General features: G+C 37.0%; 1 protein-coding gene and 1 long non-coding RNA gene across 3 annotated transcripts in view; one reads left to right on the top strand and one right to left on the bottom strand.

The window, feature by feature from the left end:
* The window catches only part of AK5 (adenylate kinase 5), an 83,149-nt gene that overhangs the window by 40,510 nt on the left and 15,315 nt on the right, over positions 1–27,324 (top strand). The window contains exons 8-10 of the mRNA XM_058842571.1: positions 5,924–6,000; positions 18,699–18,741; positions 19,876–19,920. Of these exons, the coding sequence (XP_058698554.1) occupies positions 5,924–6,000; positions 18,699–18,741; positions 19,876–19,920 (165 nt within the window). The remainder of the gene's footprint in view (positions 1–5,923; positions 6,001–18,698; positions 18,742–19,875; positions 19,921–27,324) is intronic.
* The window catches only part of LOC131580871 (uncharacterized), a 71,543-nt gene that overhangs the window by 43,937 nt on the left and 282 nt on the right, over positions 1–27,324 (bottom strand). The window contains exons 1-2 of one of the 2 annotated variants that reach the window (XR_009277974.1): positions 8,803–9,059; positions 4,767–4,856 (exon numbers count right to left, since the gene is read on the bottom strand). This is a non-coding gene — a long non-coding RNA (uncharacterized LOC131580871). Of the gene's footprint in view, positions 1–4,766; positions 4,857–8,802; positions 9,060–27,324 lie in introns of those variants that run through there. The other variant, XR_009277973.1, reaches the window with a different exon arrangement.

Raw genomic sequence — 27,324 nt, 5'->3', positions numbered from 1 at the left:
ACATCTACTAAGCTATACTATTAATATAAAAATAATGTAAATTTTCGATTCCAGTTGCCAGCTGTTTCAGTTCCAGTGACACCTTGGTGTTCACCAGAAAATCAGTCCTGTGAGATTAATGATCATACTTCCTCCCTAATAATTGGTACTAATTCTGAAATGGTGTGTGAATATAAGTCAAGTGTTTGGGGATTTTATTTATTTGTCTATTTATTATTTATGCTTACTGAGGCTTGAATATTTTCAAAGCCTTTGAGAGACAAAGGACTGCAAAATAATTTAAGCTAAAAATCAAAGCACTGCAAATCCGTAACATCTGTCAGAAATATTTTGCTTGAAGGCAGCAGAGAAATGTTCCTCGGTAACTTCATAACTTCTTTCTTTTACAATGGCACCCCTGGCTGTTTTCCAAATCAACTACTAGTGTTACATAGGTAGATGATGTTATAAATGTCTTCTAAACCAGCACACAAAAGGAAATTTTTGATAATGCACTAAATGAGATAAAGATGAAGTACCAAGGTGAGCAAGGGGAGGTCAGTGAATGCAAGCGGGGTTGGGAAGGAGGTAGAGAATTATAAGAAGTGCATCCACTAAGAAGCCCAAAGGATTCTAGCGGTCATGCCTGAGTTAAGATGCACACAAGAATAAAGATGACTTACTTTCTCTGTTAAGTGGCACACTTACTTATTTTGTGCTAAGCCTTACTCATAGAGGCGAGAGTTTGATCCCAAACCTAAAATGGCATTCCCACTGTACAGCATTGTGTTGATACTGCCTCTGGACTCCCTAATTGATTTAAATTCTGGACAGGAAGAAGAGGAAAGAAGTGTCATAAAGGTGCAAGCTCTGACAAACAGCTTGATGAGAGCTGAACAATTTGCACAAAACAGTTGTGATTCTGTATGAGTTCCAGTCAGTTCCTCGAAAGTCTGATCTATTTAATAAATCCCTCACCAAAATAATTGAATAGCCATGAGCAGATACCATGCCACAATCACCTAATTAGTGCCTATTCTGAGCACTAATAATAATGAAATTTGAAGTAGGATCACTATGAGATCAGGTGTTTAATTTCTAGAGGTTGCAATTCCAGCATGTCTTGATCTCACTTTTTGTCTTCTAATCTTATTAGTGATATTGCAATATACTGTAGTTCCTTGTAGCTAACATAAACATAGTATTTCTAATATTTTCATGTCTCCACATCAATCTAATTCATATTATACCTGTAAAATCCAGTTGTAATCAACTTCGTAACAATATGTACTGAAAGAAAACAACTGAAATGTTTACAGATGAAAATACAATTTCCTCATTGTAGCCTTCTACAACATATTAAGACTGTTGCCATGAGCAACAACCTGTCATGAAACTCAGCAGCGTAAGGTTGCAATAAAATTTGCATTAGAAGCATCTTACTGAGGACAATTAAAATGTAATCACTCTAATGCTAATCAGTGCTTCAACAAATTATTTTTATAATATTCCACTTGAAATTTATCTTCTAAGCATTTGTCTTGCCCTAATGCTTATATGCAACATGTATTAATTATTAGACAGTGCTTCAGAGAATGTTCCATAACATAAAAAGACATTTTTATTTTACTGAGTTTAAAGATGTTGTTTAGAGCAACAGTATGTTAAAAGTAAGCAATAAGTAAAAGCTTAGATTGCTTTTATGACAGTGTTGAACTGTGTGAATACTATCATTGTTAAAATATGAGTATGGGCATATTTGAGCCAATGAACCATATTGAATAGAATTGCTAGCAGAATTCAAAATAAGTAATGCATTTAAGCAAGAATTGGAAATTCATTAGTTGATTTGCTAAACACAAATGGTCCAAGGAGCAGACTTAATTAATTTGCATGATGGGTCATAGCTACCTTGTGATGGGAAGTGAAGTCAACTGCAGATAAATTTAGATAGATCAGTACAGTTTATTTTCATTGTATAAATGAATTTAGTGAACTGTGAAAAAGCAATGCTTGACATTTGCATTCCTGACAACTTAAGGATGAACACATTTTCAGAGAAAGGGCCGTGAACCCAGACTTGAAACAATGAAATGTTTTATAGGACCAAAGACTTTACAGCTGTGATTCCCTGGGCTTTGGGGTGCATCTCTGTGGTAGGAGTTACACACCAAACTCTCTCAGCTTTCCATTATCAATCTTGTGCAATTCAGCTTAGGAGCAAGAAACATTATGTAAAATATGGCATAAAGTATAAAACACAGCCTCATGGTGAAGGAAGTGACTGAGCACAGCTGTGCACCCCTCTGGTGCAGGGGTGTCCCTTACTGTCAGACTTGGCAGGGGCAGTACCTGTCAGCACATCCTTGTCAGCACAACTGCAGCCACCTTTAATTAACCTCGTCCCTCTGTGCTGTGCCATTGGATCCTCTTGGATTCCTCACAAGACAAATTTTTATGAAAGATGCCTTCAGTATCAACATACAAAATATGGCAAAAAAAGGGAATGCATTCTAGCATTTTTTGTATTTCAACCTGTATTTCCAAAGAGACCCGATTATTCACTTAATGGGGAATTAAGAAAAATTTTCAACTGCTTCATTTTTTTTAATTGTGCAGTACTGCACCTAATAAAATCCTCTTTTTTTTTCTCTAAGGAAAACACAGGGCACATGACAGTGACCAGGTTTCCCTTGCCTTAACTTTATTCATGTAATCAAGGAAGCATATTTTAAGCCCTAAGGGTACTTTTTCAGATCAGGTGCTTTCATGTTATTTCCCCATGGCAGTAGAACTTGCATGGGCTTTCTTAAAGTATATTTTTAACTTGAGTTTCCCCTTTAGCAATTAATAAAGTTACTCAGATCACTTACTAAAGGTTCATATAAGCACAGGCAGGCTCTAAGTTAACCAAGAGCTTATTTGAGCCAAGAGATCATTTGGTGGAATGGGACACCCTTTTGAAATAATTGAGACAAATCAGACCGAAAGCCTTTCCTCCTAATAGACAAGGGTGAATTGTTCTTATAGCCTAGTTCTCAGGGTAGCAACTTAGCAAAAGAAAAATAATGTGACTTGCTCAGAAAAGGCAATAAAACTATTTATGATCAACTGTTTTGTTGCCAGACATAAGATGTCCATTTTCACATTCAATACTATTCAAAGTAGCAGTACCAATCACTTTAACCCGTCCTCCTCTTTTCCTTAAGACAACATTGTGCATTTCACCTTTGACAGATAAACATTGCCACAGGTTTTATGTAAAATGTTGCCGATTTAAACTTGCAATTAGAAAACCTAAGCTGAGCGTTGAATTACCACTTTCCAAGACTCTCCTTTTGGCTTTAGCCTTGTCTGGAGATCTGCCTACAGCACTATTCCAAACTGCCAGTACCTTGCCAAGGGGCTCCCTGGTGTGCCTCTGCTGCTGTGCCTACAAGTGATAGCTAGTGAGCTCGTTGTTCTCTCCTGCAAGACCTGCTTTAGGAAGATTTAGTCCAGCCTTAACAAAATAGGCTTCCTCCAACAGATTGAGCAGGAGCATAGCAAGCTACTCATGCTGCACCAGGGATATCACAAGTACTCTGATATGTCCCTTAATTACTTTATCTTGTCTTGGGAGTAGCCATTTGCTTCAAATCATTTCTGATGGGTTTGTCTTTAGGCAATTTGAGAGGGGTAAAGAAGTCTGAACATTGTCCAGTGATAGATGGTTATGGGGTTTGTTAGTTTTCATTAAACCATGAAAGAAAAGGCTGATTTTCAATTTTTCTTGAATATACCCTAGGAAGAAGCTATACTTTACCATGGACACCAGTATTCTAGTTTAAGGAAAAAAGGCTTTAAGATGCTTGACCATATTAAAATTGTATAACCATTATAGCTTTTATCACTTAAGATACATTATGCATGAGTATTCATTTTCAGCCTGACCTTTACATTTAAGTTTGCAGCACCATATTTCATACTAATGTTTCTAGCTAAGAATATGTACTACTCTTGGTAGTTAAGTGACAGTTAATCAAGTGCCTTTAATAAAGTGCCAACAAGTGCCTTTAGAAGTGATTGATGTGTCAGAATAGGCCAGTGCCAGTGACAACTGAGACTTAGTTAAATTATATTATCAACAATGACTCGGTGTTAAGAGTGAGATGTCAGCTGTGTAAGATAAAAAATTAAGATTCTCTCAGAAGCTGGAAATCTATTTCCTATCTCCTATATCTTTTAGAGGAAGGTATTTTCAAAAGACCATAAAGTGCACACCCAGGGAATATGCTGCATGTGTACATGTGACACTGGGGTACCAGGAATGTAATTATTTTCTGTAATTTTTTTAATAGCAATCTGAAAAACTACGGGGCATTGGGGGTGGGGACAGGGGAGTGAGGAACCAAAATAAAATCACCATCAGATGGTAGATGCAGGTCTTTCCCTGCTATGTCTTATGTAGTCCAGAAAGTTAAACTGAAGATTAATTTGGCAGTAATTGTGATAAGGATTGCAAACCCTGGAATCATCATTTGTACCATAAAGTTAGAGTTTTTGGTCATCATGACATCCAGCTCTTCTCTATTCTCTCTGTCAAGGATATTTACTTCACCACCTACATAGAATATTACTATGTAAACTTCAAAAGCAAACAGACCCAGATAATATATAAATGCATCTGGCACAAACTGAACTGCAAAATCTGTTATTGATAGTGCTTGTTACATCAAGCCACCCATACAAACAACTCTAATGGTGAGAAAACAACTCAGGCCAGCAATAGCCTTAAAACTACGTACCCTCAGCGCTTGCAGGAACATCATACCAGGTAGAGACACCAGTAACCCAGGAAGGAGGGGGTTGTTCTCTTCATTAGTGATCTTGTTTCACTGGGGACATGAGGAGACAAAATGAAACACAGCTTACACTTCCCCTGGTGTTACCTGTTGCTCCCCACATGAACTGAGTGGTTGGACTCATCTGTGGCCAGCTGGTTATAATTTTTAGATTTCTGTGAATCATTACAATACTTTTATTATTCTCATTTTACAAATGCTGTGAAAATTACTTCTATAGTCTCATACCTATTGACATTTTAATGTGTTTAGAATACATGCAGAATTTGATTTAGGGCTGCATCATCGGGAGGACCCAGGAGACCGTTTCCTTCTTTATCGCCCAGGACTGAGATAATCTGAATGGGGTGACAGTGCCAGAATACGATGGCCACTGTATGTTTATATAGAAACATTATTTGTGGTTTATCCTCCCATGGGGTTTAGCAATGACTCCCCCCTACACAACTTCTTGAAATACCAAGCTCAGTTTTTGCTGTCCTGCACCTTCAGCAGCTCAGCTGAAGCTAAACTGTAAAGCTCAGCCAGGTCAAGTCTTCTCAGCAATTGAATTTCATCATTCCAAGTGCAAGAGACTGCATTCTTCCTGGTCCTGCCACAGGAAGATGACAAGGAGAAGGGGCAGAGCCACACATTCTCCCTGGGAAGGGGTAGAGTAGGATGGAAGTGGAGATGATTGCTGCTGGAAGCGTGCTGCTTTGGTTCCCTATCAACACCACTCAAGGATCCTTATCTGCTAATTAGAAATTAGTATTTCCTTTCTCTTTCTTAAACTGATTTGTATTTTCTCTTGAGTGTGCCAATTTTACATTTGCAAGTCATGGCACGAAGAACACCCTGCCCAATAAATATGCAATGGAGCTAAAACAATTCCTGCTTAGCACAGCCCTTCCTTATTAGGATTTTCTGTAGCTTTTTTGGAGGCTTTGAAGGCTTTTCTAATGAAGTACCATTCACCTGGGCACTCTAGCAAACCTGAATGGTTCCTTGGATCACAGTTTTTGTACAGATACAGAAAACTGGAAATATTATAGTATTTCATCACATAAACTGAAGTTTTTCAATCCATTTCTGAATTCTAATTTTCTTTCCTATTATAGGGTCAAATGAACTTGACTGCAGTCTGATTATGGATTCTGGAGATGCTGTTTATACAGAATTTGACTTTGAAGACCAGGTAATATTCTGTATATATGGTTTCTCTTTAGATTTTTTTCTAGTTTATGTACATACTGGGCTATAAAATTTATCTGAAAAACATTATGGAACTTGAAGGATGGGGCAAATGAATTCTTAAGTGCAACATAAGTAAATTAATGATACACAGATGTTGCTTTCTGGTTGGGAAAAAAGAAATTATTATTATTGTAGGATTAAGAGCCTGTATCTTCCATTACTGTGCACTGCTGAGTTTCCTCCATAAATTTAAAAATGTTGGCAAACGTGACAAATAGAACTGCTAAAATGCACTGTAAGTCTGCTGTATATTTAAGAAGAAGTAAAACTTTTCAAAAGAGCAGTATGAAATTATAAAAAGCATGAAATATAACTACAGCCAAATCAAACATTCTCCCTATGAAAAAATGTTTTTAAGAATAAAAAACAACAAAGCTTTACATTATGTTGAAACCAGCCTTTCTACTCATCCTGTTCAATCCACATCTAAAAACTAAATTTTGATAAGAGTTTTCCTTGTGTATAGGAAGAATGTCAGAGAGAGCAGGGGGATAAAAAGGTTGTATATATCTTTCCCCTATAATTTTCATATCTACATTGGTAAGGTCACATCTGGAATAATGTTCAGTTCTAGATTTAGTAATATATCATATGGAGATACTTAAGAGAGTCCAGCAAAGGACCACTAAGATAATTAAGGGACTGGGCTCCCTCTCTTACAAGGAAAGACTGAAAGATCTGAGTGTTCACTCTGGAAAAGAGAAGGCTCAGGGGCATCTCATCAAAATGCACAAAAATCTGAAGGGAAGATGCAGAGAAAATGGATCCAGGCATTTTCTAGTGCCCAGTGACTGGACAAGAGGCAATGGGCACAAACTAAAACATGGGAGGTTCCTGTGCCTTGGATGCTGCACTAAGGATAAGGGGTTGTGTGCTTGTTATTGTGCATTAAATTATTATTGATAAGCATTAAAACAATGACTTAGAATTAAAAAAAAAATACCAAAACCAAAAAGCCATCTATCATACTACCATACTTAAGGGTGGTGGTTTTGTATGTTTTCCTTCCTGTCTTCCACTTTTGCATGACTCTGTTTGTATTTTCTTCATGAATACCACAAACATCTCTCTAGATTTGTAAGCAGCTTGGCACAGAATGTTAATTTGTGCTTCTGTTGTCATTCAACAAAATGCAGTTGCAAATGTTCTCACCTCTTTTCTCATTACTTGCAAAAGATATCTTTTCTTGTGACATTTTAAAGTGACAAAATGAAGGCCAACAAAACTGAATTTTCATTATGATTGGATCATTCATTGGTTTTCTTTCACAGTATTCAATGCAACAATTTATTCTCACCTGCAACATGTTTATATGTTCTAGCTCCATTCATTCATTTTAATTTTTAGATCCTTTACTGCTCTTTTTGGCTCAGTAATTTTAGCTTGTCTGTTTTTCAAGGAGGCAGCTTGCTTCTGTCTCCACATCTCCTTTTAAACCCCATTCTCTCATAAACCCTTCTTAAAACATTCTCTGCCCAGGAAACTTCTAAATTTCCCATTATCTTTGTCTGTCCTGTACTTTACTATTTAGGGGTTTAGGCCTATAAAGCAGAATCTATATTTATGTTATGTTTGGCTATTTTGATGTTTAATTTTACAGTTTACTAACATTTAAGATAGGTTATTATGGAAGAGTACATACACTAAAGAAATTATACTCTTTGTTCATAATGTTTACATAATAACCACAAGTTTTATAGTTACAAAATAAAATTAACAGAAACATGAAAATTATACTGATATCCTAATAATTTCAAATGATATAGTTCACTGATGATACACTACACCGTCCATAAAAGCACTGCAGTTTTGAATGCATGTGGTTCTCACATGAAATTGAACAAGAAGACTATGATGGGACCTTATTGTCTATGTCGATGGCAAATATTCCTTCTGCCAGATGTGGCAGTTAGCTTTTCTCATTATTTTGCTAAACTAACACATCACCATTCTGGCAAGAGTGCAATACTGTTAATGAAGGAGAAATGTAGCTGAAACAGTGCTAGAACCCCATCAGTCAAAGACAGCTATATAAATATGAAATGCCTGACACCTACTCACTTCAGCTGCAAGTTGGTAACTTGATACTTTCTGCAACATTTAAAAAAATAGAAGCATTTATATTACTAATAAATAAATGTATACACAGTTTTTATGACATGCCCTGTACAAATATAAAAAAAAATACAAAGGAGAAAGCAATTGCAACCAATTTGAAATTATGGAAGCAAGTATTATATTATATACAGAAGCAAAAAAGGGAGTGGAGATTGCCATGAAGCCATAATACCACCTAGCTGCCTGGTCTGAAAAACAAAATGAGAAATTACTCTCAGGAAGGAAAGATCAGTAAGTAAATTCAGGAGTGAGGAACTGCTCACATTCAAAACTTGAGCTCATTTTGACTGTGGCAGTGATTTAATACTCCAGTGATTTACCACATGCTGTTTACGAATTGTGTGAAGCATCAACAACCTTTACTCAGAGAATCTCAAGTGGAAAAAGAATGTGTGTCTGGATACAAATGTGTCATGCGGTGATGTTATTGCATAGGAAATCTGTCATGAGAACTTGGGGGATAAGAAGACTGGTTTCCAAGCAACCTTACACAGCTGAGCTGCTAAAAATGGCTGAATTTTAGGGGAACAACTTGGTAGTCACTGAACAAGAGGAGTTGGGGGTCACACAGAAAACAAAGCCACAGCTGGCAATGGGTGTCTTGGCGCAGCTGAAATGGACTTACACAGATACTTTTGCATTTTCTCATTCTTGAAATGAGCCAGGAAAGTCTCCAGTGTAAACTCAGCCAAAAAAGCATCTGAATTCTTCAGATGTACTTCTTCCAGAATAATGTCTCTTACTGGTAGGCAGGAGCAAGGAGATTGAGTGGTTTGGTTCCAACTACTGAGGTAGTGCTTCGCTCATGTAGGAGTGCCAAGGGCTTCCAGAAACACCTGATACCTCTCCTTGAAACAGTGCAAAGCAACACCAGAGCAAATTAGGATCTGGCTTTTCTGAAAGAGTATGCAGGGGAAATTGAATTAGAAACAACTCAGAGAAAGCTTGAGTTTGAATTTTATATTTTATAAATGATCGTTCAATTCAATTCATGTAACTAAATTAAAAGTAGGCTGATTGTTTTCTACTGGCTATGCATGAATACTTCAAGAATTAGAACACTCATAATCACTAAGTCCCAACAGCACTGAAAGGCAAGAGGGAAATACACTTTTAAAAAAAAAAACAAAACCCAAACCCAGTCTTTTCTCCAAATCATAAATAACTAGTTTTCTGGTTTTGTCTCAGATCTGTGAGATCATGTATTATAAAAGGAATAATATAAGTTTTTAGAATTATGTAGAAATACATTCTTCTGAAAAAAAGAAATAAATAAATGAATGTAGCAGATAGTACCTCTCAATGAGAATGCCTTGTGGAAGAACCAGACAAGGTTTCATGTCTTAGCTATCGCTACAGCCTTTTCTGGAATAATGATACACTACTCATAACTTGATTGGATAACATAAAAGCAAAGTAATGTGATTAGTTTCAGATATTCTAACCCACATTAAGACTTCAGAAATACATTTTGGGCCAGGCATTTTGAAGTGGCACAGCTTTAGAGTATTCTCAATTTGCAGAACTTGCTGTCATGACTATTGTCTGGCTTAATAAGGATTGTTCTTTGCTGCTGGAATGCTCTTGAGTATGATAAAGGTTTTTAATGCTCACTGTGTTCATTAATACTTGCCATTCAATTACTCAACTTTGCCAGAGAGACTGTCAATATAATGCCCACTTGTTTCTAGACATCAGAAAGTTTTTATTTTAAACAATTGGATTTTTAATTAGAAACCTACCATTTGGCTTATTTCAAGTGCATTCAGGCCAAAAGGGGAGCACTGAAGAATTGGCATCAGTGAATCCTATCAAAGAGTTCCAGAAGAAAAGAACATCCAATTATTTTCTCATGAAAACAAGCCTTTCAAGACAACCTTAACTAGCCTGAGGAATATTTAGAGTAATTAAAGTTAAAGCACACTGTCAGGCAACTGTAGAATGGATACACTCCTGTACAAGTGCTTACAGAACTCAAGAATTTTGGAAATGTGAAAATCAGGTCAATTCAAGTAAAATCCTCAAAAATATATTTAGCCTCTTCTAATATTTGGAACAGGAGGTCACAGATTTCATAGAATGGTTTGGGACATTAAAGATCATTTAGTTCCAACTTCCCTGCCATGGGCAGGAACACCTTCCACTAGACCAGGTTGCTCAGAGACTGATCAACCTGACCCTGAATCCTGCCAGAGATGAGACATCCACAATTTCTCTGGACAACCTGTTCCAGTCCCTCATCACCCTCATATCTATAAAACATGGAAACACATTTTTGTGCCTTTGTGGGAGTTACCAGCTCATAATTGAGAGATTTCCATGCCCTTGCAGTGTCATACTGCATTTACTGATGCAGTAAGATAAATGCAATAGTATATGCAAGGAAGAGATTGTTTTTGGTTTTTTTGCTCCCCTCCAAATGTATCAAAGACCTACAGTAACAGTAACAGCAGTTTTAGTCATATATGCTGTGCAGCATTAAATATTACAGGTCTTAGTAAGATGACCAAGAGTATCTAGAAGCCATTTGGGCTTTTAATGCTGAACATTTCTGCAGTGTCCGTTTCTCTTTTGTTGATAGACAGTGGTATCAATTTGAATTACAGATTCTGCTTATACAGGGAAACTGATTAAAACAGGAATATGGGATAGAAAGGAAAATGAGAGGATACTCAGAGAACGGTTTTGAAACTGTTCTCTCAACACTTGTTTTTGTTAAAGGTGGAGTCCAATCTAGTTTAAGGATATTTGTAAAAAGGCAAAATGAATAAGCAACCAAAGACATGAAAGACCTGGAAAGGCAGGACTAACTACAGAGAAAAGATGTTTAATAGAAATGTACTGAAGTCAGTGAACAATCTGTTCAGTTCATGTTGCCATGGAAACTATCCTATTAAATGCTTTAAAAAAACCAAACAGTTCTAGAAACAAAGTACTACAGTTTGCCTTACAAAATGTTTCCTGAATAAGCTCAAACCATGTGTATTTTGGTGCTTAGAAATAATTTTGTAAATGTAAAGAGTTTTTTTTCTCTTTCAAAATCACCATTGTACACTGTAATAAAGGCATGTGTGGGAAAGTCTCCTGCTTTATTTTCCCCCATGCAAACCATGGCAAAATGGGAAAAAAATAACCCAAGAGTCAACCTGCACTTTTTTCTGTAAAATACCATCTTTCACAGATGTTATTTGAACTTACTTTCAGGTGATACATATATTAGGGGAGACTAAACTGCCACGGTTAGTTGAAGTCTTTGCATTCCAATTGTTTCCTAATTTTGAACCCCAAGTTGCTGCCTGCAGCTCTGGTGGGCAGTACAGGGCACAAGGATTCAGTTCAAATGATAGTGAGCTCAAGTGAGTTACTGGAGATTTAAACCGCAGTGACATTATTCTTCAGGAGGCACTGCATTTATGCCTCACTGAATAATTTTGCAGTAAATTATGAAGTCTATCTCTATGGCTTGTGGAAGAGTCTGTAGTAAAAGCATTACAATTTCAAGTATCTCACCATCATTTCTGTAGGCAGTAACAATAGGATACTGTACCTTCTTTCCTCACACTAGCTTGCCCCTACACTGGCAAACTGAGGCCTTATCCCTTCATGAACAAAATATAACTTCATAGCTAAATTTATGAGTTCTACCTTTACAGTCCAGAGAACTTGCATAATTCTTGGGGAATATCAGGTATTCCACACAGCTGATACAAAGAGAATCCACAGCAAACTTTTCCTGTTCTACCAAAAGTTGATAAAGAAATGTAAAGGTGTATTTTAACTCTGCCTCCTAGATTTAGAGGGCTTACTCAGGGCTGTGGATTGGTTAGTTCTGTTCACATAGCCCAGCATCCCTAAAGACAGCTACCAAAACGCTTTCTTGAAAACATTTGTAGTAATAATTCCTATAATTTAAAACACTGCAGAAGGAAGTGCCTAGTTATTTCTTTTATATTTCTTAATCACTGTCAAAGTACATCCTATATATTTTTAGATACACATATAAAACTGCAGTGATTGCAAATATGCTGTTTTACTCTATGGGATACAAAACTGCTCTTAAAATCACTTATTTGTATTGTATTGAAGCAGAACACTGGCTTCTCTGGGTACACTGAAAAATAGAAAAAAATCCCCTATGTATTTTCAGAAAGCCATATGTTTCCTATTTGGTTTTTTTTACTCCTTATGTATCCCAGGATTGTGCAGTCAATGTTAGTCATTTTGGGCTTAAATACCAGTCATAAAGAGTGAAAAGTGGCCTAGTTTTAGAACTCCTTCACAGCAGTGCACCTCGAATCAGTGGACTGTTTCTTCAGATAGCTCAATTCCTTCTTAACACAGAAGTCCTTCATAAATACTGCAGAAGTTGGAAGTTATAAAACTACTTAATAATAGATAAATAGACGTTTTAGTAAACCTTGAATATGCTTGTCAAATGTTAAGCAAAGAAGGTCCTTGAGAGGCAAAATGCAAGTACAACTGTCAATTTTTATCTGAATAGCAGCAAATCATAGGATCTAAGGTCACACGCTGGGTTTGGGGTTTTTTTGCAACACTCTATTCCTGTCCTCCTCTGTGCCAAGATCTTTTTCTTTTTGAAAACCTAGTTGAGACAGGCCTGCAGAAAAGCCTTTCTTATCTAAGTTTAAGAAACCCCAAAAACCCACAAAATGCACATACATTAAAAAAAAAACCCAAACCACTGAATTTCAGCTCTCAGACGGCAGCTCTCAGGGCAGAGAGGTGCTGAATATAGTGCTGAGGTATCTGATGTGAGGGATCCATTCATTAGGACTGTTATCAGTTGTCTAAAATAGGAGCTGAGCAGCACCAAGCTAGCAGTTCAAGTACACAGGGAGGTCTCCTGCTACACTTCTCTGCTGCAGTGGCTTGATGTAAAAGAAAATATTAAAAAAAAAAACCAAAAACAGACAGCATAAATACTCCACATAGAGAAGAATCACTTAAGGAGTGGTGGTGATTTACAGAAAAAAAGAGTGCTAAAGAAAAAATAGTGATGACTTCCAGAAAGAATTTTGTAGGCACTGGGAGCTTTCTATAAATACAGACCTAACTGAAAACTAACTGAATACTATATGTGATAGAATTATTTTCAAGTCAGTGATAGATAGAATTTATGTATAGATAATATAGTTATTGAATGTCTCTAATGTCTTTAAAACACAAATATATTTAAAAATCAAGCTCCAGTTCTTCTTCAAGTTACATATAATGCTGACCCCTTCAGTTCAGCCTTTTAAATCAAATTAATATTAAAATTGCAAATGAGGTATTTGGTTTACCAGAACACTCTTACAGGGCTGTGATGATGCAAACTGCTGCTAGTCTCAGTTCTGGGTGTTCTGGTGAGGGGTGTTCTGGTTCCATATCTTGTTCCCTTAAGAGATAATTTCTTTGAAATTTTTCCCAGTGTCTGGAAATCAATAAGGAACTAAATAGATTTTGCTTTCATTTTCATGCTTGGTAGTCATATGTATTTTTGTCATTATAAAAATGTACAGAAGTTAACAAAAACCAACCCCCCCAAACTATAGCACACAGATTGTGGCTTTTTCCTAAACTACCTATAGATATTCCTTTTTATGCTCTTGAAGAACACAAATGCAAAATCTGAAAAAACGCCCCAACCAAATTTAAAAGCTAGATAATTTGGTCTTGGCTAGCAAGTGTTAAACATGGGTTAATCTCTAACTAATAGGTATAATTATTTTTATTATTCTTTTTAGAAGTGATAATAAGTTTTGTTTTAAAAGAATAATCACAGAATCACACAATGGGGAAGGTGGGAAGAGGGACTGCAGTGGGTCATCTGGTCCAACCTCCCTGCTCAAGCATGGTCATCCCACAGCCCACGGCACAGGATCGCATCCGATGGTTCTTGAAAATCTCCAGTGAGGGAGACTCCGACACCTCACTGGGCAATCTGTGCCAGTGCTTGGTCACCTGCACAGTCAGGTTCTGCCTCCTGTTCAGGTGCAACTTCTGCACATCAGTTTCTGCCTGTTGCCTCTTGTTCCATTGCTCAGCACCACTGAGCAGAGCCTGGTCCATCCTCGGACACCTCCCTTCAGATACTGACAGATATTGACTAGGTAAGGTGCCTTCTCAGTCTCTTCTCAAGACTGAACATGTCCAGCTCAGCCTGTCCTCACAAGAGATAATGGCAGTTTTGTCTTTGCTAGAAACCCAGAATTAAACGGGAATCACAGTGATCTCATCTGTCAGAATTTTGCTGCTATTATGAACACTGATGTTTTTGCAGTTGTATGCATTCTGAACAAACAAAAATCACCTCAAAAACATTAGCACTCTGTCTTCATCTTAATTTCTTAAAATAAAAATTTTATTTCTTTATTTCTTTATTTCTTAAAATAAAAATTTTTTAATTTTTACACAAATAACTCCACTCTGCTGAGCGGTATGGAGAAGAAAATTTGTCTTTCAGAGGAAACAAAAAGCCTTGAAGTGTGAAGGTATTCCTGGTGTGTCTTACCTTATTTATTAGTTCTGGGGAAGAGAAGGTCAGAGCACAGCCACCTCTGCTTTCCAGAGGCATACTTTAACACTCAGCTTGCAGAAAGCAACTCAGGCTCAAAAATTGATTTGAAGTATAAATCAAATTTAATAGTATGGCTCATAAAATCCATTCCCAGGGAGCACTGCCCTTTCATAAAACCAGCAAAGAAACATGTAATTTTTATTTGTTTAAATAATTTGTGTCTGAAACATTCCTTGGAGTATTTACATTCTCAAATTCAAACTTGAAAATTGAGCATGATTTTAAGCAGCAGTCATACTGTATTTTAAATTTAGTCTCATTCTACTGCCTCTTTTCTCCTTTATCTGTGATAATTTATCATCTTTGGTAAATATGGAGGAGAAACTCCTGTTATATCTGTTAGAAATCTGAATAAAATATATCAGGCACTTTTCACTACTATTTTCTAGAAGCATTCAAACAACAATGAGGTGATAAGGGAGAAATCTTTTCAATATAAAACAAAAAAACAAAACCCCAACTAAAACACACCAGGACTGGAGCAGAGGTTATTAATGGGTAACAGGAAAGCTTTCTCATTTCATCAAGTAACTGACATTCACAACAGCTGACAACTAAGTCCCACTGAAGAAAATGCCCCTTCATTAGATAAGAAAATTACATCTATTTTATTGATATGCCTTAAGAGTACTGATTCATTAGCAGCAAAATTGAAACTTCTGAAGAATTATGTATAATTCCATTATTATTTGCTGAGACTTTCTGTCATAGTTTGCTATTACAGAAATTAGGTAGGTTGGAACTAGATGATCTTCCAACCCAAATGATTCTATGATTCTGTGGACTTATCTTACAACCTAGCAATGACAGTAACTGAAAACTCATTAACCAATGAAGTATCTACTCCCAGTCAGGTATTTACTAATTACAACATAAATTACAAGTAAAATGGCACTCAAAAGCCTGGGTTTTCCAGCTCTAAAGACAAATGTCAAATAAGTGATTCTTTATATGTAGCAAATTTCTCTATTTAGCAATTATTTTAACATACTGTTGATATTGTTTAAGTAGTTACACAGACAGCTATGCTCCACTAATGGATATTTGGATAATATTTGGAGATGCAATTTGACTGTAAAGGCATTTGACTACCCATCTTTCTTCGGAGCTCATTATAAGATGTAATCTTCCTCACTTTGCTTTCAAGTACATGGAAACAACTATAGTGAGAATACAGAGACTGCTGCTAAATCACTGCATTGCTGATGGCAATGTGGTGACAAATACCATTTGCTGTCTAACTGGAGGGACTTTGCTTTATGTGATCACTTGCTAAATCCCACAGTTGTTTTCCAAAGCACTCTGGTAACAGGCAGAGCAGTGTTTTCAGCCTGATACAGGTCAAGCCATCCACAGTTTAGAGACCTACTTGCTTGAAAGACTCAGTCAGAAATGGGTATTGTCTACTGCAAACAGGAGGGGAGTGCATTAAACAGGGTGTCAGACTGTCACGCTTTGCAAGGAACCTCAAACCAAACAACACATCTAGCTCCTCACCCAGACCAGCACAAAAACTGGTTGGAGGCAGTTTCAGTTTGCAATCATAGGGGAAAACAAAAGCAAAACTTGAGAGAAGTAATGCTACTTCCAATTCTTTAATTTGACTGTAAACCTGGAATTCTGATCCTGATTTTTAAGGAATTTTACTCTAAATGTAGTGCCTAAAATGATTTGATCTATAAACTTTCAAAGGCATTATAAGAAGTAGAATCTAAAATGAAGCCTTTTGTATGCAACATATCCTTTGCAGGGTCAATTATTTTACTGTATTATTACATCCAAAAATAAAGGATGTAGGGTTAATACTATCACTTAAAATGTAGGAAAGAGATTAATTGCTCGTTTGAAAATGACAGCTTTCTTTTTTTTAAGATGGCAATTCTTCTGCTGCAGTGTAATAGGCTGAGAATTACTGTGAATCAAAAAATGAAAATAGTTTGTGTAACCAATGTAATGGTACTTCAGCCTAATGAAGAGTACTTCAGTTTCAATGATGATGGGAACACAAGGAGAAACCTGCGAGGGTAGTGCATGAACCCTGCAAATTACAGTGGGCAGCAGTTTACCCATTCCAGTCACCTTGCAGTTCATGTCACTTCATCTATTCCTGCAGCTCTACACATTTAAAGGTGGCTATTTCTGAGAGCTGTGCTGTCAGAAGCTATGGTTTGATAGCCATATGTTACTGAGATGACTCATGTAACGTGTTTCGTGCTGATGATGTAATACTGTCACATGAGGATGTGTTACTGTCAATGCTATTATTGATATTTTACAGACCAGGCTAAAGCATTGTTGGTGTGAGTATACTGACACCTCATAACCTAGACTATGTCCAGCATATATGTAATTGTCACTTATCAGAATAAAGAATTCCCATTCTGACAGTGTTGCTAACCAGTATTTGTAATTTTTCATTGACTGTGATATACAGTAAGTGACAAAATAATTTTAAGTGGCTAAATCTCAGGAGAAAGAACATGCCACATCCCCCATTTCCCTGGTGTAGTCCCTTCTTGTAGTTCAACAGCCTTTATAACAACTTGTAGCTTGTGTTGCATTCAGAAGGTAAATACATTTAAGTTATTTGAGATCAAAGACTAATACCATCTTTATATTATAGTTCACTTTTAGAACTTTTCTCCAATATTGCTTTCTCACTATTAACAGCTGATCATACCATAGTTACTTTGGAAGAAATTCAACACATTGGTGGCTTATATATCACGTGGAAACTGGGCATTTGGACACTGAAGAGTTATTCCTCACAAAACCAGTATTATACCAGAGAATGGCCTGGGTTGGAAGGCACCTTAAAGATCATTTTGCTCCAAACTCCCAGCAGGCAGGGATATGTTCCACTAGACCAGGTTGCTCAAAGCCCCATCCAACCTGGCCTTCAACACTTCCAGGGATGAGTCATCTGTAACTTCTCTGGGAAACATGTTCCAGTGCCTCTCTATCCTCCCAGTGAAGAATTTCTTACCAAGATCTAATCTAAACCTACTGTCTTTCAGTTTAAAGCCATTCCTCCTTACACTCTATGTCCTTGGAAACAGTCCTTCTCCAGCTCTCTTGCAGGCCCCTTTCAGGTCTGGGAGGCTGCTGTAAGGTCTCTGCAGAGACCTCTCTGGGCTGAACAACCCCAACTCTCTCAGCCTGTGTTCCCAGGAGAGGTGTTCCAGCCCTCTGAGCATCTTTGTGAACTCCTCTGCACTCACTCCAGCAGGTCCCTGTCCTTATGCTGGGGTCCCAGAGGCGGGTGCAGCGCTCCAGGTGGGGTCTCACAAGGGCAGGGCAGAGAGGTAGAATCCACTCCCTCAGCCTGCTGCCCACACTGCCTTTGGTGCAGCCCCGGCCACAGCTGGCTCTCTGGGCTGCAAATGCACACTGATGGATCATGATCCACAAATAACCCCAAGTCCTTTTCCCTAGGACTGCACTGGATCCATTCTCCATCCAGGCTGTAACTGTGCTTGGGACTGCCCTGACACAGCAGTACCTCGTACTTGGCCCTGAACTTCGTCAGGATCACACAGCCCCACCTCTCAAGCATGCCCAGGTCCCTCTGGATGGCAGCCCTACCCTCGAGCACAGCTTGGTGTCATTGGCAAACTTGCTGAGGGTGCACTTGGTCCCACTGTCCATGTCACCAACAAAGATGTTAAACAACACCAGCCCCCAGTCCCCACCCTGAGGAACTCCACTCATTTTATGGGATAGTGAATCATCTCAAGGTGTCTTGGGTTCTCTGTGCTCGTGTTCTAGCAACTGAAACCACACTAACAGCATTTCTGTGGCACTGTAAACCACATTTCAACACAGATTCAAACTGAGAGCTTAGAGAGATAATATATTAAAATATACAGATAAGCAGATATAACAAGAAATGCAAACTATGCAGAATATCCATTTCAATTTGTCAATTGCTTAATTAACAGGAGGAGGATCACTCAAGTTTTTCTGGTTATGAGAGCACAGGAGGTGAGTTTCTTTTTCAGTGTCAATTGCCATTTAATTTTGAAACCTTTGATTTCCCATTATTTAAATAATTACTTAGAAGGTAAAGTGAATTCAGGTTATTTATATTGTGAACTTTATGCCTCAAGGGATTTTTATCATGTGAATTCTCTTTGAATGCAAATTAAAGTTTGTAAAAGATGTTTCTGTACTCTTTTGGCCAATGGATCCAAATTTATTAGAAAATAATACTGTTAATCAGCATTGAATATCATAGAGATGTTTTCAGAAATTGGCAGTTATGAAAGTCTCCTTGGAAAGTACGAGGTGCTAAGAGTCTAAGAGGAATGAAAGGATAAAGCAAAACTTTTCATGGCTAATGATGTTTTGTAATAAGAGACCTACACACCACAAAATAAACCCCAAAATTGTATGAGGTGTCCTGTATATGATTAACACAATCACATATGTGTCTTGTAAGTGATTAACTCAAAGATATAATAAAATTTCAGCAGGCTCACATGGTGCAAGATCACCGTCTGTACTGGTATAATCAGTGCAATGACTGATGCACTCAGAAGGAATTGCTATTTCAAAAGATACACTTTCAGTTAAAGGCTAAGTTGTAATACATACCATAGTTTTGGTGAGGGTATGGATTGCCTGGATTTCAGCTAAGATTGTTATTATTTGGCTGAATTTGAGGCTCAGGGGAATTTAGAACTACATTTCAGAGAGCATAAGATTTAAATGGGAGATGGACAAGATTCTTTAGCAATTGCAATGTAACAATATACTCAGTAGAAACTGCAGTGGCTGAGGAAGCATTGCATCACATTATTACATCAAGATGAATCTGCTTCTTTCTTTTTTTCCTCTTTCTTTTTTTAAAGAACTGATGTGTATTGCAAGGCCTATTTTCAGGTAAAATGCCTTTATCATATCTGCAATGACAACTATGAAACTGAGAGATTAATAGGCTTGCTGATAATAGCTCCTTTTGTAATGGAGAAAGTATATATATTTTTTTTTAATAGCAGAAAGTAAAACTAGTAAAATCAGACCCCCTTGCATGAGTGTTATACAATTTGGTGTGGTAAGTAGCTGACATTAAAATTAGTAGCTCTTGCCACTAAAGAATTTTTATTTTCATTTTAGACTTTTCAGAAGATCTAAGGAAATCAAACATCATTTTTGTTGTCGGTAAGTAGGATTGCTAATTTAACTGCTACATTTGAATATTCCCATGTTATTTAGCTTTGATTATGTGATTTATTTATTTAGTGAAATAGATTGGCTGAGAATGTTTCTTCTACAACATCAGTTTAATATTTTGAAAGGGAGTTAGGATTTAACAACATGTAGTTAACTTGTGTTTAACCATACTATCAATAGTTGTGTAAAGCTCAGAGCAGGCAGCTCGTTTGATTGTGAATATGTTCAAAGTAACCATAGTTCTTTTACAGCTACAGTTGAGTTGTGTGACTTCCCACACCAAAGCTGCCTCACCAGCATTAATTACAATTTTACTGAATTGCATTATAACTCAGAAGTTTAAGATCTGGCTGAAAAATTATCAGGTCTCTTCCCTTCCTTATTTGTGAGGCAACTTCTGTTAAATAAAGGCTTTGGTTCTGCATGTGTTCAGCATTGTGCTAAAAGCCAACAGGCTGCTCACCTGGCATGCTCCTTAGCACTGAAGCTTTGCAGGTTCAGGGTTGACTTTATATCGCTTTTGGAAATCCACAGAGTAAAAGCACCATGTTAATTCCCTCTATCACATGCATGTGAGTAATATAATTAGCATAAACTTAGAGCAGTCTTTTAAAACAAATTATAACCAGAAGATTGATCTTAAAGCTTGATACTAATTACTTGGAAAGAATAATTGCTTTTGTATTGAGCAGTTTTTAGAACTGCTTTACAATCCAGAGCAGGAACACACATTTCCAAGGACCTAAGGATAGATATCAGAACATGGGGGATTTTACATAAAACTAAATCAATTCAAAAGTGAATGCAAGTTTCATTCAGAATTCAGGAAGCATCAAAACACATACAAATATCTGCTTGATCTTCACTCCCTATTCAGCACTGCTGTGGATGCACCTGGAGTACTGTGTCCAGTCTGGGCTCCCAGTAAAAGAAAGTTAATGATTTACTGGAGTGTGGAGCAGGACCACAAAGATGTTTGAAGAATAGAAGCATCCTTCATTTGAGGGGAGGGTGAGAGACCTGGGACTATTCAGCCTGGAGAAGAGAAGGCTCCAGATGATTTTAACATTAAGTATAAATAATTACCCTATGGGAGGGAATGAAGATGAGGGAACCTGAATATTCTCAGTAGTGCCCAGTGACAGGACAAGAGAAAATGGGGACAACTTAAAATGCATTACATTTCACCTGAACATGAAAACCACTTTTTTTATTATGAGAGTAGTCAAACACGAACAAGTTGCCCAGAAACTGTAGAGTCTCCATCCTTAGAGATGTTCAAAATCCAACCTGACAGAGTTCAGATCAACCTGCATTAGCTGATCCTGGTGTACCACAGTTGTTTGACTAAATGATTCCAAGACGTTCCTAGCAACCTAAAAGATTCTATAAAACAGCATTCTCATGTTGCAATATTATCTCACACTCTCTTATGCCAAATACAAGTTGACTCAATTTATTGCAACTCAACTGTTATGTGTTTGAAAAAGTAAAATGAGGTTACTAAAGAGTTCACTTTTCTTAAGGGTGTATGACACCTGATTTTCAGTCTTTAAGCACACTGTAATCTATGATTACTGAAGTACACCTTCCTGCTGTTCACTACAGTGCAAAATTTTAATTCTCTCTGTCTTGCATACCCTATTGGAAAAAAAAAAAAAACAAAACATTTGGGTTTGTACATGTAGATTTGTAAGGAAAAAAAGGAGAACACACTCAAGGAATTTGGCCTCTGAAATTGTCCATTGCAAAGCATATTTTTCATCTGCCTCTGAGAATCTTTTTATTTTATAAAGAGTGATTTTAAATTTTCATTTATAATTTTTATAGGAAATCTAGTAGCCATCATGCAGCTTAAAATTGAAGTCACACCTTTTTCCTGATTATTCCTGCACAGATTTTCTAGTAAATGCTTCCTGGGAGCAGAGATAAATTGTGCCTTAATCAAAACTCAGTTTTCTTTGTTAAAAAGGTTATCATGAAAAGTTTTACTAAGTCCAAACATGGGTTAATTTTCAAAGAATTATCTAGAATGATTTATACTTTTCCCCAAAATACCTCCATCTCCACCCCCTGATTCTTGTACCCCTGAAAAAGTTTCTTAAAGTCTTCTAAGAAGAGTGAGACGTTTTTTGTGGGTTTGTTGGGGTTTTTTGAACAACACGAGAGCCCCATGGGTACTCATTTGTTGGCAAAATCTTGACCTTATTCCACTTTGGCAGTGAAAGCAAATGGCATTTGCCAGAGACAGATTTCTTGCAGCAGCTAAGCTGGAGTGGCCACAAGCTCTTTTGCCTTGTGTCCTCTTCAGGCAGGTAAATCTGCATGGATCACCTGCTGATCCACAGGCACTCCAGCTTCAGCATTATACACACTACCCAAATGCACACATTTGTGCAGGCAGGAAGTTCCCCCACACGTCAGTCAAGAGCTGAAATCTGATCACTGTGAATGGTACAAGAGCGAAAGAAAAATATGAAGAAATCTCACAGGAGCAGAACAAAAATGTTGGGAATTTTGAAAAGGATTTTTTCCTTCTCAAAACTGAGAAGGAAAAAAGGCCCCAGATGTGAGTGGTTAAGGACTCTGTTGCAGTGAGCACTGCTAGAAATGTTCAGCCCATGATACCTCGATTAGAGAGAGCAGAAAAGCTGGGTTAGAGCAGGCTGCTGTAGGATACTGGAATGGGAAAAACCGTGTTGGGCTCAGGTGTCATACTCAGTACATAGGTGTGTATTATTTCATGAGGAAATAATAAGATACTTATAGAGGTGTTTTAAAGGTAGAATTTTAAAGATGTACATTTGAAGAAGTTCACAAACAAATCAAAATAAATGCACCACCTGCCATACCTGACAACAGGTAACAACAGATACACTGTTTATGACAAGGGAAAAGAAACAAGCAGTTCCCTCCCCCACTAATTACTCTTGAAAATTTTCCAAAAAGGGAAAGAAAAATAAATAATCTAATTAGCAAGAGTTTACATTAGACCTAATGTAGGAATTAATTGGAATAACAATCAAGTTGGATTAATTAAGCAACAATGTCAATGTTCTATTCATATTGTAAAGCAGAGAAAGAGTACCAGCAAGTAAAAAATACAGGAGATAACAGCAGGATAATAAAAGAGGCAAAACAAAGATAAATTTGGCTAGTAAAGTAAAATTCAAGAGGAAAAAAAAAGTATAAAGAAGCACAAAGATAAAACTAGTTGATACTCTAATAAATACTCAAAACTAAAGTAATTATTGCCAGTCATTAAAAGACAAAAAAAATAAAAAAAAATAAAAACCCCTATGTCATCAATTTTAACCACAATGAGTGATGAATGATCTTCTAATTCTTAACTACTGCAATATTCCATATTGCATCCACCAAGTAACTTTCTGGGAGCATTACCCCTCCCTGGCCTCTGCAGGAGCTTCAGAAAACATTTGGATACGGTTGAGGCTGTAAGCAAATGTTTCAGGAAAGGAGGTTTCAGGAATCTTTCTGCACTTTGGATCAGAAACAAACTCCCTGCTGACTTGTAAATGAGGTGTTTAAAGCTTAGCTAATGTAACCACTTGCCTGCACAGAATCTTTGTTATATTCTTGCTGATGATCTAAAGTTGGTAATTGCTACAGCTCAATGTGAGAAAGACCAGCTTTTCAGCTGACACTGAAGATATTCTCACCATTTACACCTAGAAGTAGACATTATCAGCTGCAGACAGGAGCTTCTTGCACACACACCAAAGTTCAGTAAGTAAATATACCACAAAGTTCAAAGTTTTTATTTGTCCCAGGTATGTCAGACCTTGAATGGCATAACCTAATTAAATTTATCATTAATTTAGGCCTGTTTTGAGTATAAAGTTTAACCAGATGAGGTCCCTTCCAACCTAAATTATGCTACAATACCTGTATTACAGCTCCTTCTGGAATCAGAGAAGCATAGAATGAGCAGTACTGATAATTAAACCCCCAGACAGTCCAAGCTAACTGTAGATGCTGTGGAAGGCTGATTTCCCTGACTTCCCGTGAAATAAACTTCACATTATTTTTAATAAGGATGAAAACTCAATGATGTCCCAGGCTATTGCATCACTCTGCCAAAGCATACAACACATTGTTTTCTAATGAAAATAATTTCTCAGAAAAAAAGAAATACAAAGTGTTGAGGGCTTATTGTTGTTAAATAATAGAACAATTTCTGTATGGTTTCACTTAGATTAAAATAAATTGTGAACAACGGATGAGGTGCTATTGAAAAGCCTTCAAATGCCATATTCTGAAGTTAAGGCTTATTTTTACTTGTCTATATAATCCAAGTAGCATTGATAAAATTGCCAAACTGATGAAGTCCTCCAGATTTTTTTGCTTGAATTTAGGGATAGATTGACTGAGGCTATTTTGGTTTCAACTCAGACTTCTGAGGCTCCCTTGTGCAGCTAGGTTTCCCCTGCAGGCACTTCTCCCTGATACAGGGATGATACTCATTATGATAACAAGGTCTTGAAATTGAAGCATTTTAAAATAAATGGTGGGACTGTCTTGTAAATCTTACTGCTGGCATTTTATATAAATGCTCATGATATTTTGGTATATGATAAAGTTCTAAGATTTAAAATAGAGGCATCTCAGTCTGTCTACATGACACTTTTGCTCTACCAGTATTTCTGATAGCAAAGCTGGTCCATGCACTGCTCATATTTCATATTACTTATTCCTGGCCCTGCTCACTCACAGCAGCAGTCCCAGCTTGCTCTGTCATCCTTACTTCATCTGTTGGTGATGTTGTGCTCTAGGTCATAGTGGTACATTTGAGGCACAAGCCCAGGCTCCTCGGCCTTCTCCGTCTGGGGGATGTTCAGGCAGGAGAGCTGAGACCTTTGACTGATCAAGGGCTGACTGCAGTTGAACACCCAGAAGTGCTGCTTGGGCAATTGGTCATTACCCCACTCACTGAGACGAGTCTTATTCTCCCCTTGAAGGACTCTCTGTGAAGCATTTCTACAGTCAATAATTAAATGGGGAAAAGTAACCACCTAAGTCAGCAGTGCTGCCAGAAAGTTATTTACCAGAAGATCCCCTCTCACAACCCGATGAATCAACATAATGGAAAGAAATACTGCTCGAAGGGATTGCATAGACCTTTTAATCTGGCCTTGTCTGCAGAAAAGCAATAGAGAACTGCATTTAATTTCTGTGTTAGTACTCTGGTTCCACATTCTTGCTTACTATTTGTATCAAAAAGCACAAAGGGACACTCAGAGAGTTCTGTTTCCAAGAATAACCTCACTGATTAATACAATGTTCTTAATTTCTTCACCTGCATTTTTTTTTATTTTTATTGAATTACCAAATGAGCTTTAAAGCAAGGTGTACTGGGCAATACTAGGGAAATACAAAAGCATGCTAATATTGAAGAACTTCTGGTAGTTCTATATTGTCCTACAGGTGACATCATACTCATAATTCCTCTGGCTGTTTTCTAGGCTTTAGCTATTTCTCTTCATGTCATATATAGAAATCAGAAGACAACATGATTAATCTGAATAACAAGTTACCATGAACCAACACTTTTTTTTTTCCAAAGTATACGTAGGCAGAGTACAAGATGACAGCATACAGAAAAAATGACAGTGTTCACAAAGAATCTTACACCTTCACAACAAAAGTGGGAATATATTTTTCTACTAACAACTGAGCCATTGGGAAAGCTTTATTACCTTTTTCAATGCCCTGAGTATTTTCCATATGAAAACAGCGTAACAAGTTGCAGTGAAGTTTTAACTGAAAAAAATCTTTCTGCTAGCCTTTGTCATGTTTCACATGCAGCTGTTATTTCAGATAAACTTTCTTCTTGTAATTTTTTTCTTTAGAAAAATTAATAGACTTAAGAAAAATATCCAATAAAAGAAAAGGTACAATTTTTTGTAACACTACAAAGTGATTGTGAGCTTCATGGCTGCAGGATTAATTTGCTGTTAAAGCTGCTTATGTAGCAGTCTTTTAAGTATATACTCTGAGCAAGAAGAAAACACCTAATTAATAAGAAAATGCACTTTAATATCCTTTCCCACATGAATAGCTATAAGGATATATTTATAGGATAAGAAAGCACAAGACTTGATAAAGTGGGCTGTATGCATTTGTCAAGCAGTAGGATGCTTTGCTACTCATCAGATGAATCTGAATTAATACCAGTGGCCATAAAAACTACCATTTTTAGCACATAGCTTACTCAAATATGTTTTTTACTCTTTAAAAAGCTCAGTATATTAATCTCTGCTTTGTTTGAACTCTTCTATTAAAAACGGTCATTTTAATTAATGTTTTGGAGGCACACTCATTATGGTGTATGCCCTACATACTGTGCCATTCTGACAGCGTTCTCTTTTAAAATACTAACACACAAAGGTATTAGAAGCACATCAAATTTTCTGAATATTTACCTGCTAAAAAAACAAAAATGTCCTTGCATTGTTATTTCTGAAAAGAGATCTGGTTAATTTTGTATATGAGGAGAAATTATGAAACTTCTCATCGGGCTCTGCATTCAGAAGAGAAACAGTTATATAACTAAAGGAATACAATAGTCTTTATAGCTGGGTGTTTTTAATACTGTATATATACACCAAAGAAATAGGATTAAATTACTGCACTGTTAGCATATTCAAGGCCAGAAGACAAAACGTGTAAACAAACTTACTGATATAAAAAAAAAACCAAAACAGGCCAGAAATACAATTAATTGCCACTCAGATATTTAAGGGATTCATTACTGGTAATTTGCCTGTAATTTTCCTACATCTGTTTCTTTATAGCCACTCCTATTTTTTCCTTGTTTTCTTTCAACTAGTGTTTTCACAAAACAATAACGCACTTCCTATTATAGCAATAGAAAAACAACACACAACCCACACTGGCCAGAAGATAAGCCCTCAACAAAGACAGTTCTAGAAAACTGTAGCGCAGGTGTGATTCTCACACCACAGCCTGGTCATTCTCCTTCTGAAGCTGAAGTGAAAGACTGCAGATCACAGAAGACAAACCCCTTCCTTTGATGCTCCTCCTTTATCACCCAATTTTTAGTCTCAGCTAAAGTACTGTAATGTCTCTGAAAATTATATGCTCTAAGCAATTATTTCTTACATTGAATGCAACAGTTAGAAGAAAGTTCAAGTGAGGAAGAGACGGTGCTAAATTTGCTCTATTGTGAACATGTTATTCCTATATTTGTTTGTGAAAAGATAAGGAAACAGGAAAGCCACATATATTTTCTAGCACCTTAAATGCACGTAGCAGGGCTGTGTAGCCCTACCTGCAAGTCCCAGCAGTTGATAAATAACATAGGTCACCTACTGAAAAAGCTTTACTGAAAAGAGTTTGAGCATTGTCTCC

The sequence above is a fragment of the Poecile atricapillus genome, chromosome 7 (assembly GCF_030490865.1).
Source record: "Poecile atricapillus isolate bPoeAtr1 chromosome 7, bPoeAtr1.hap1, whole genome shotgun sequence".
NCBI lineage: Eukaryota > Metazoa > Chordata > Aves > Passeriformes > Paridae > Poecile > Poecile atricapillus.
This window is presented reverse-complemented; position numbering and strand designations above follow the sequence as displayed.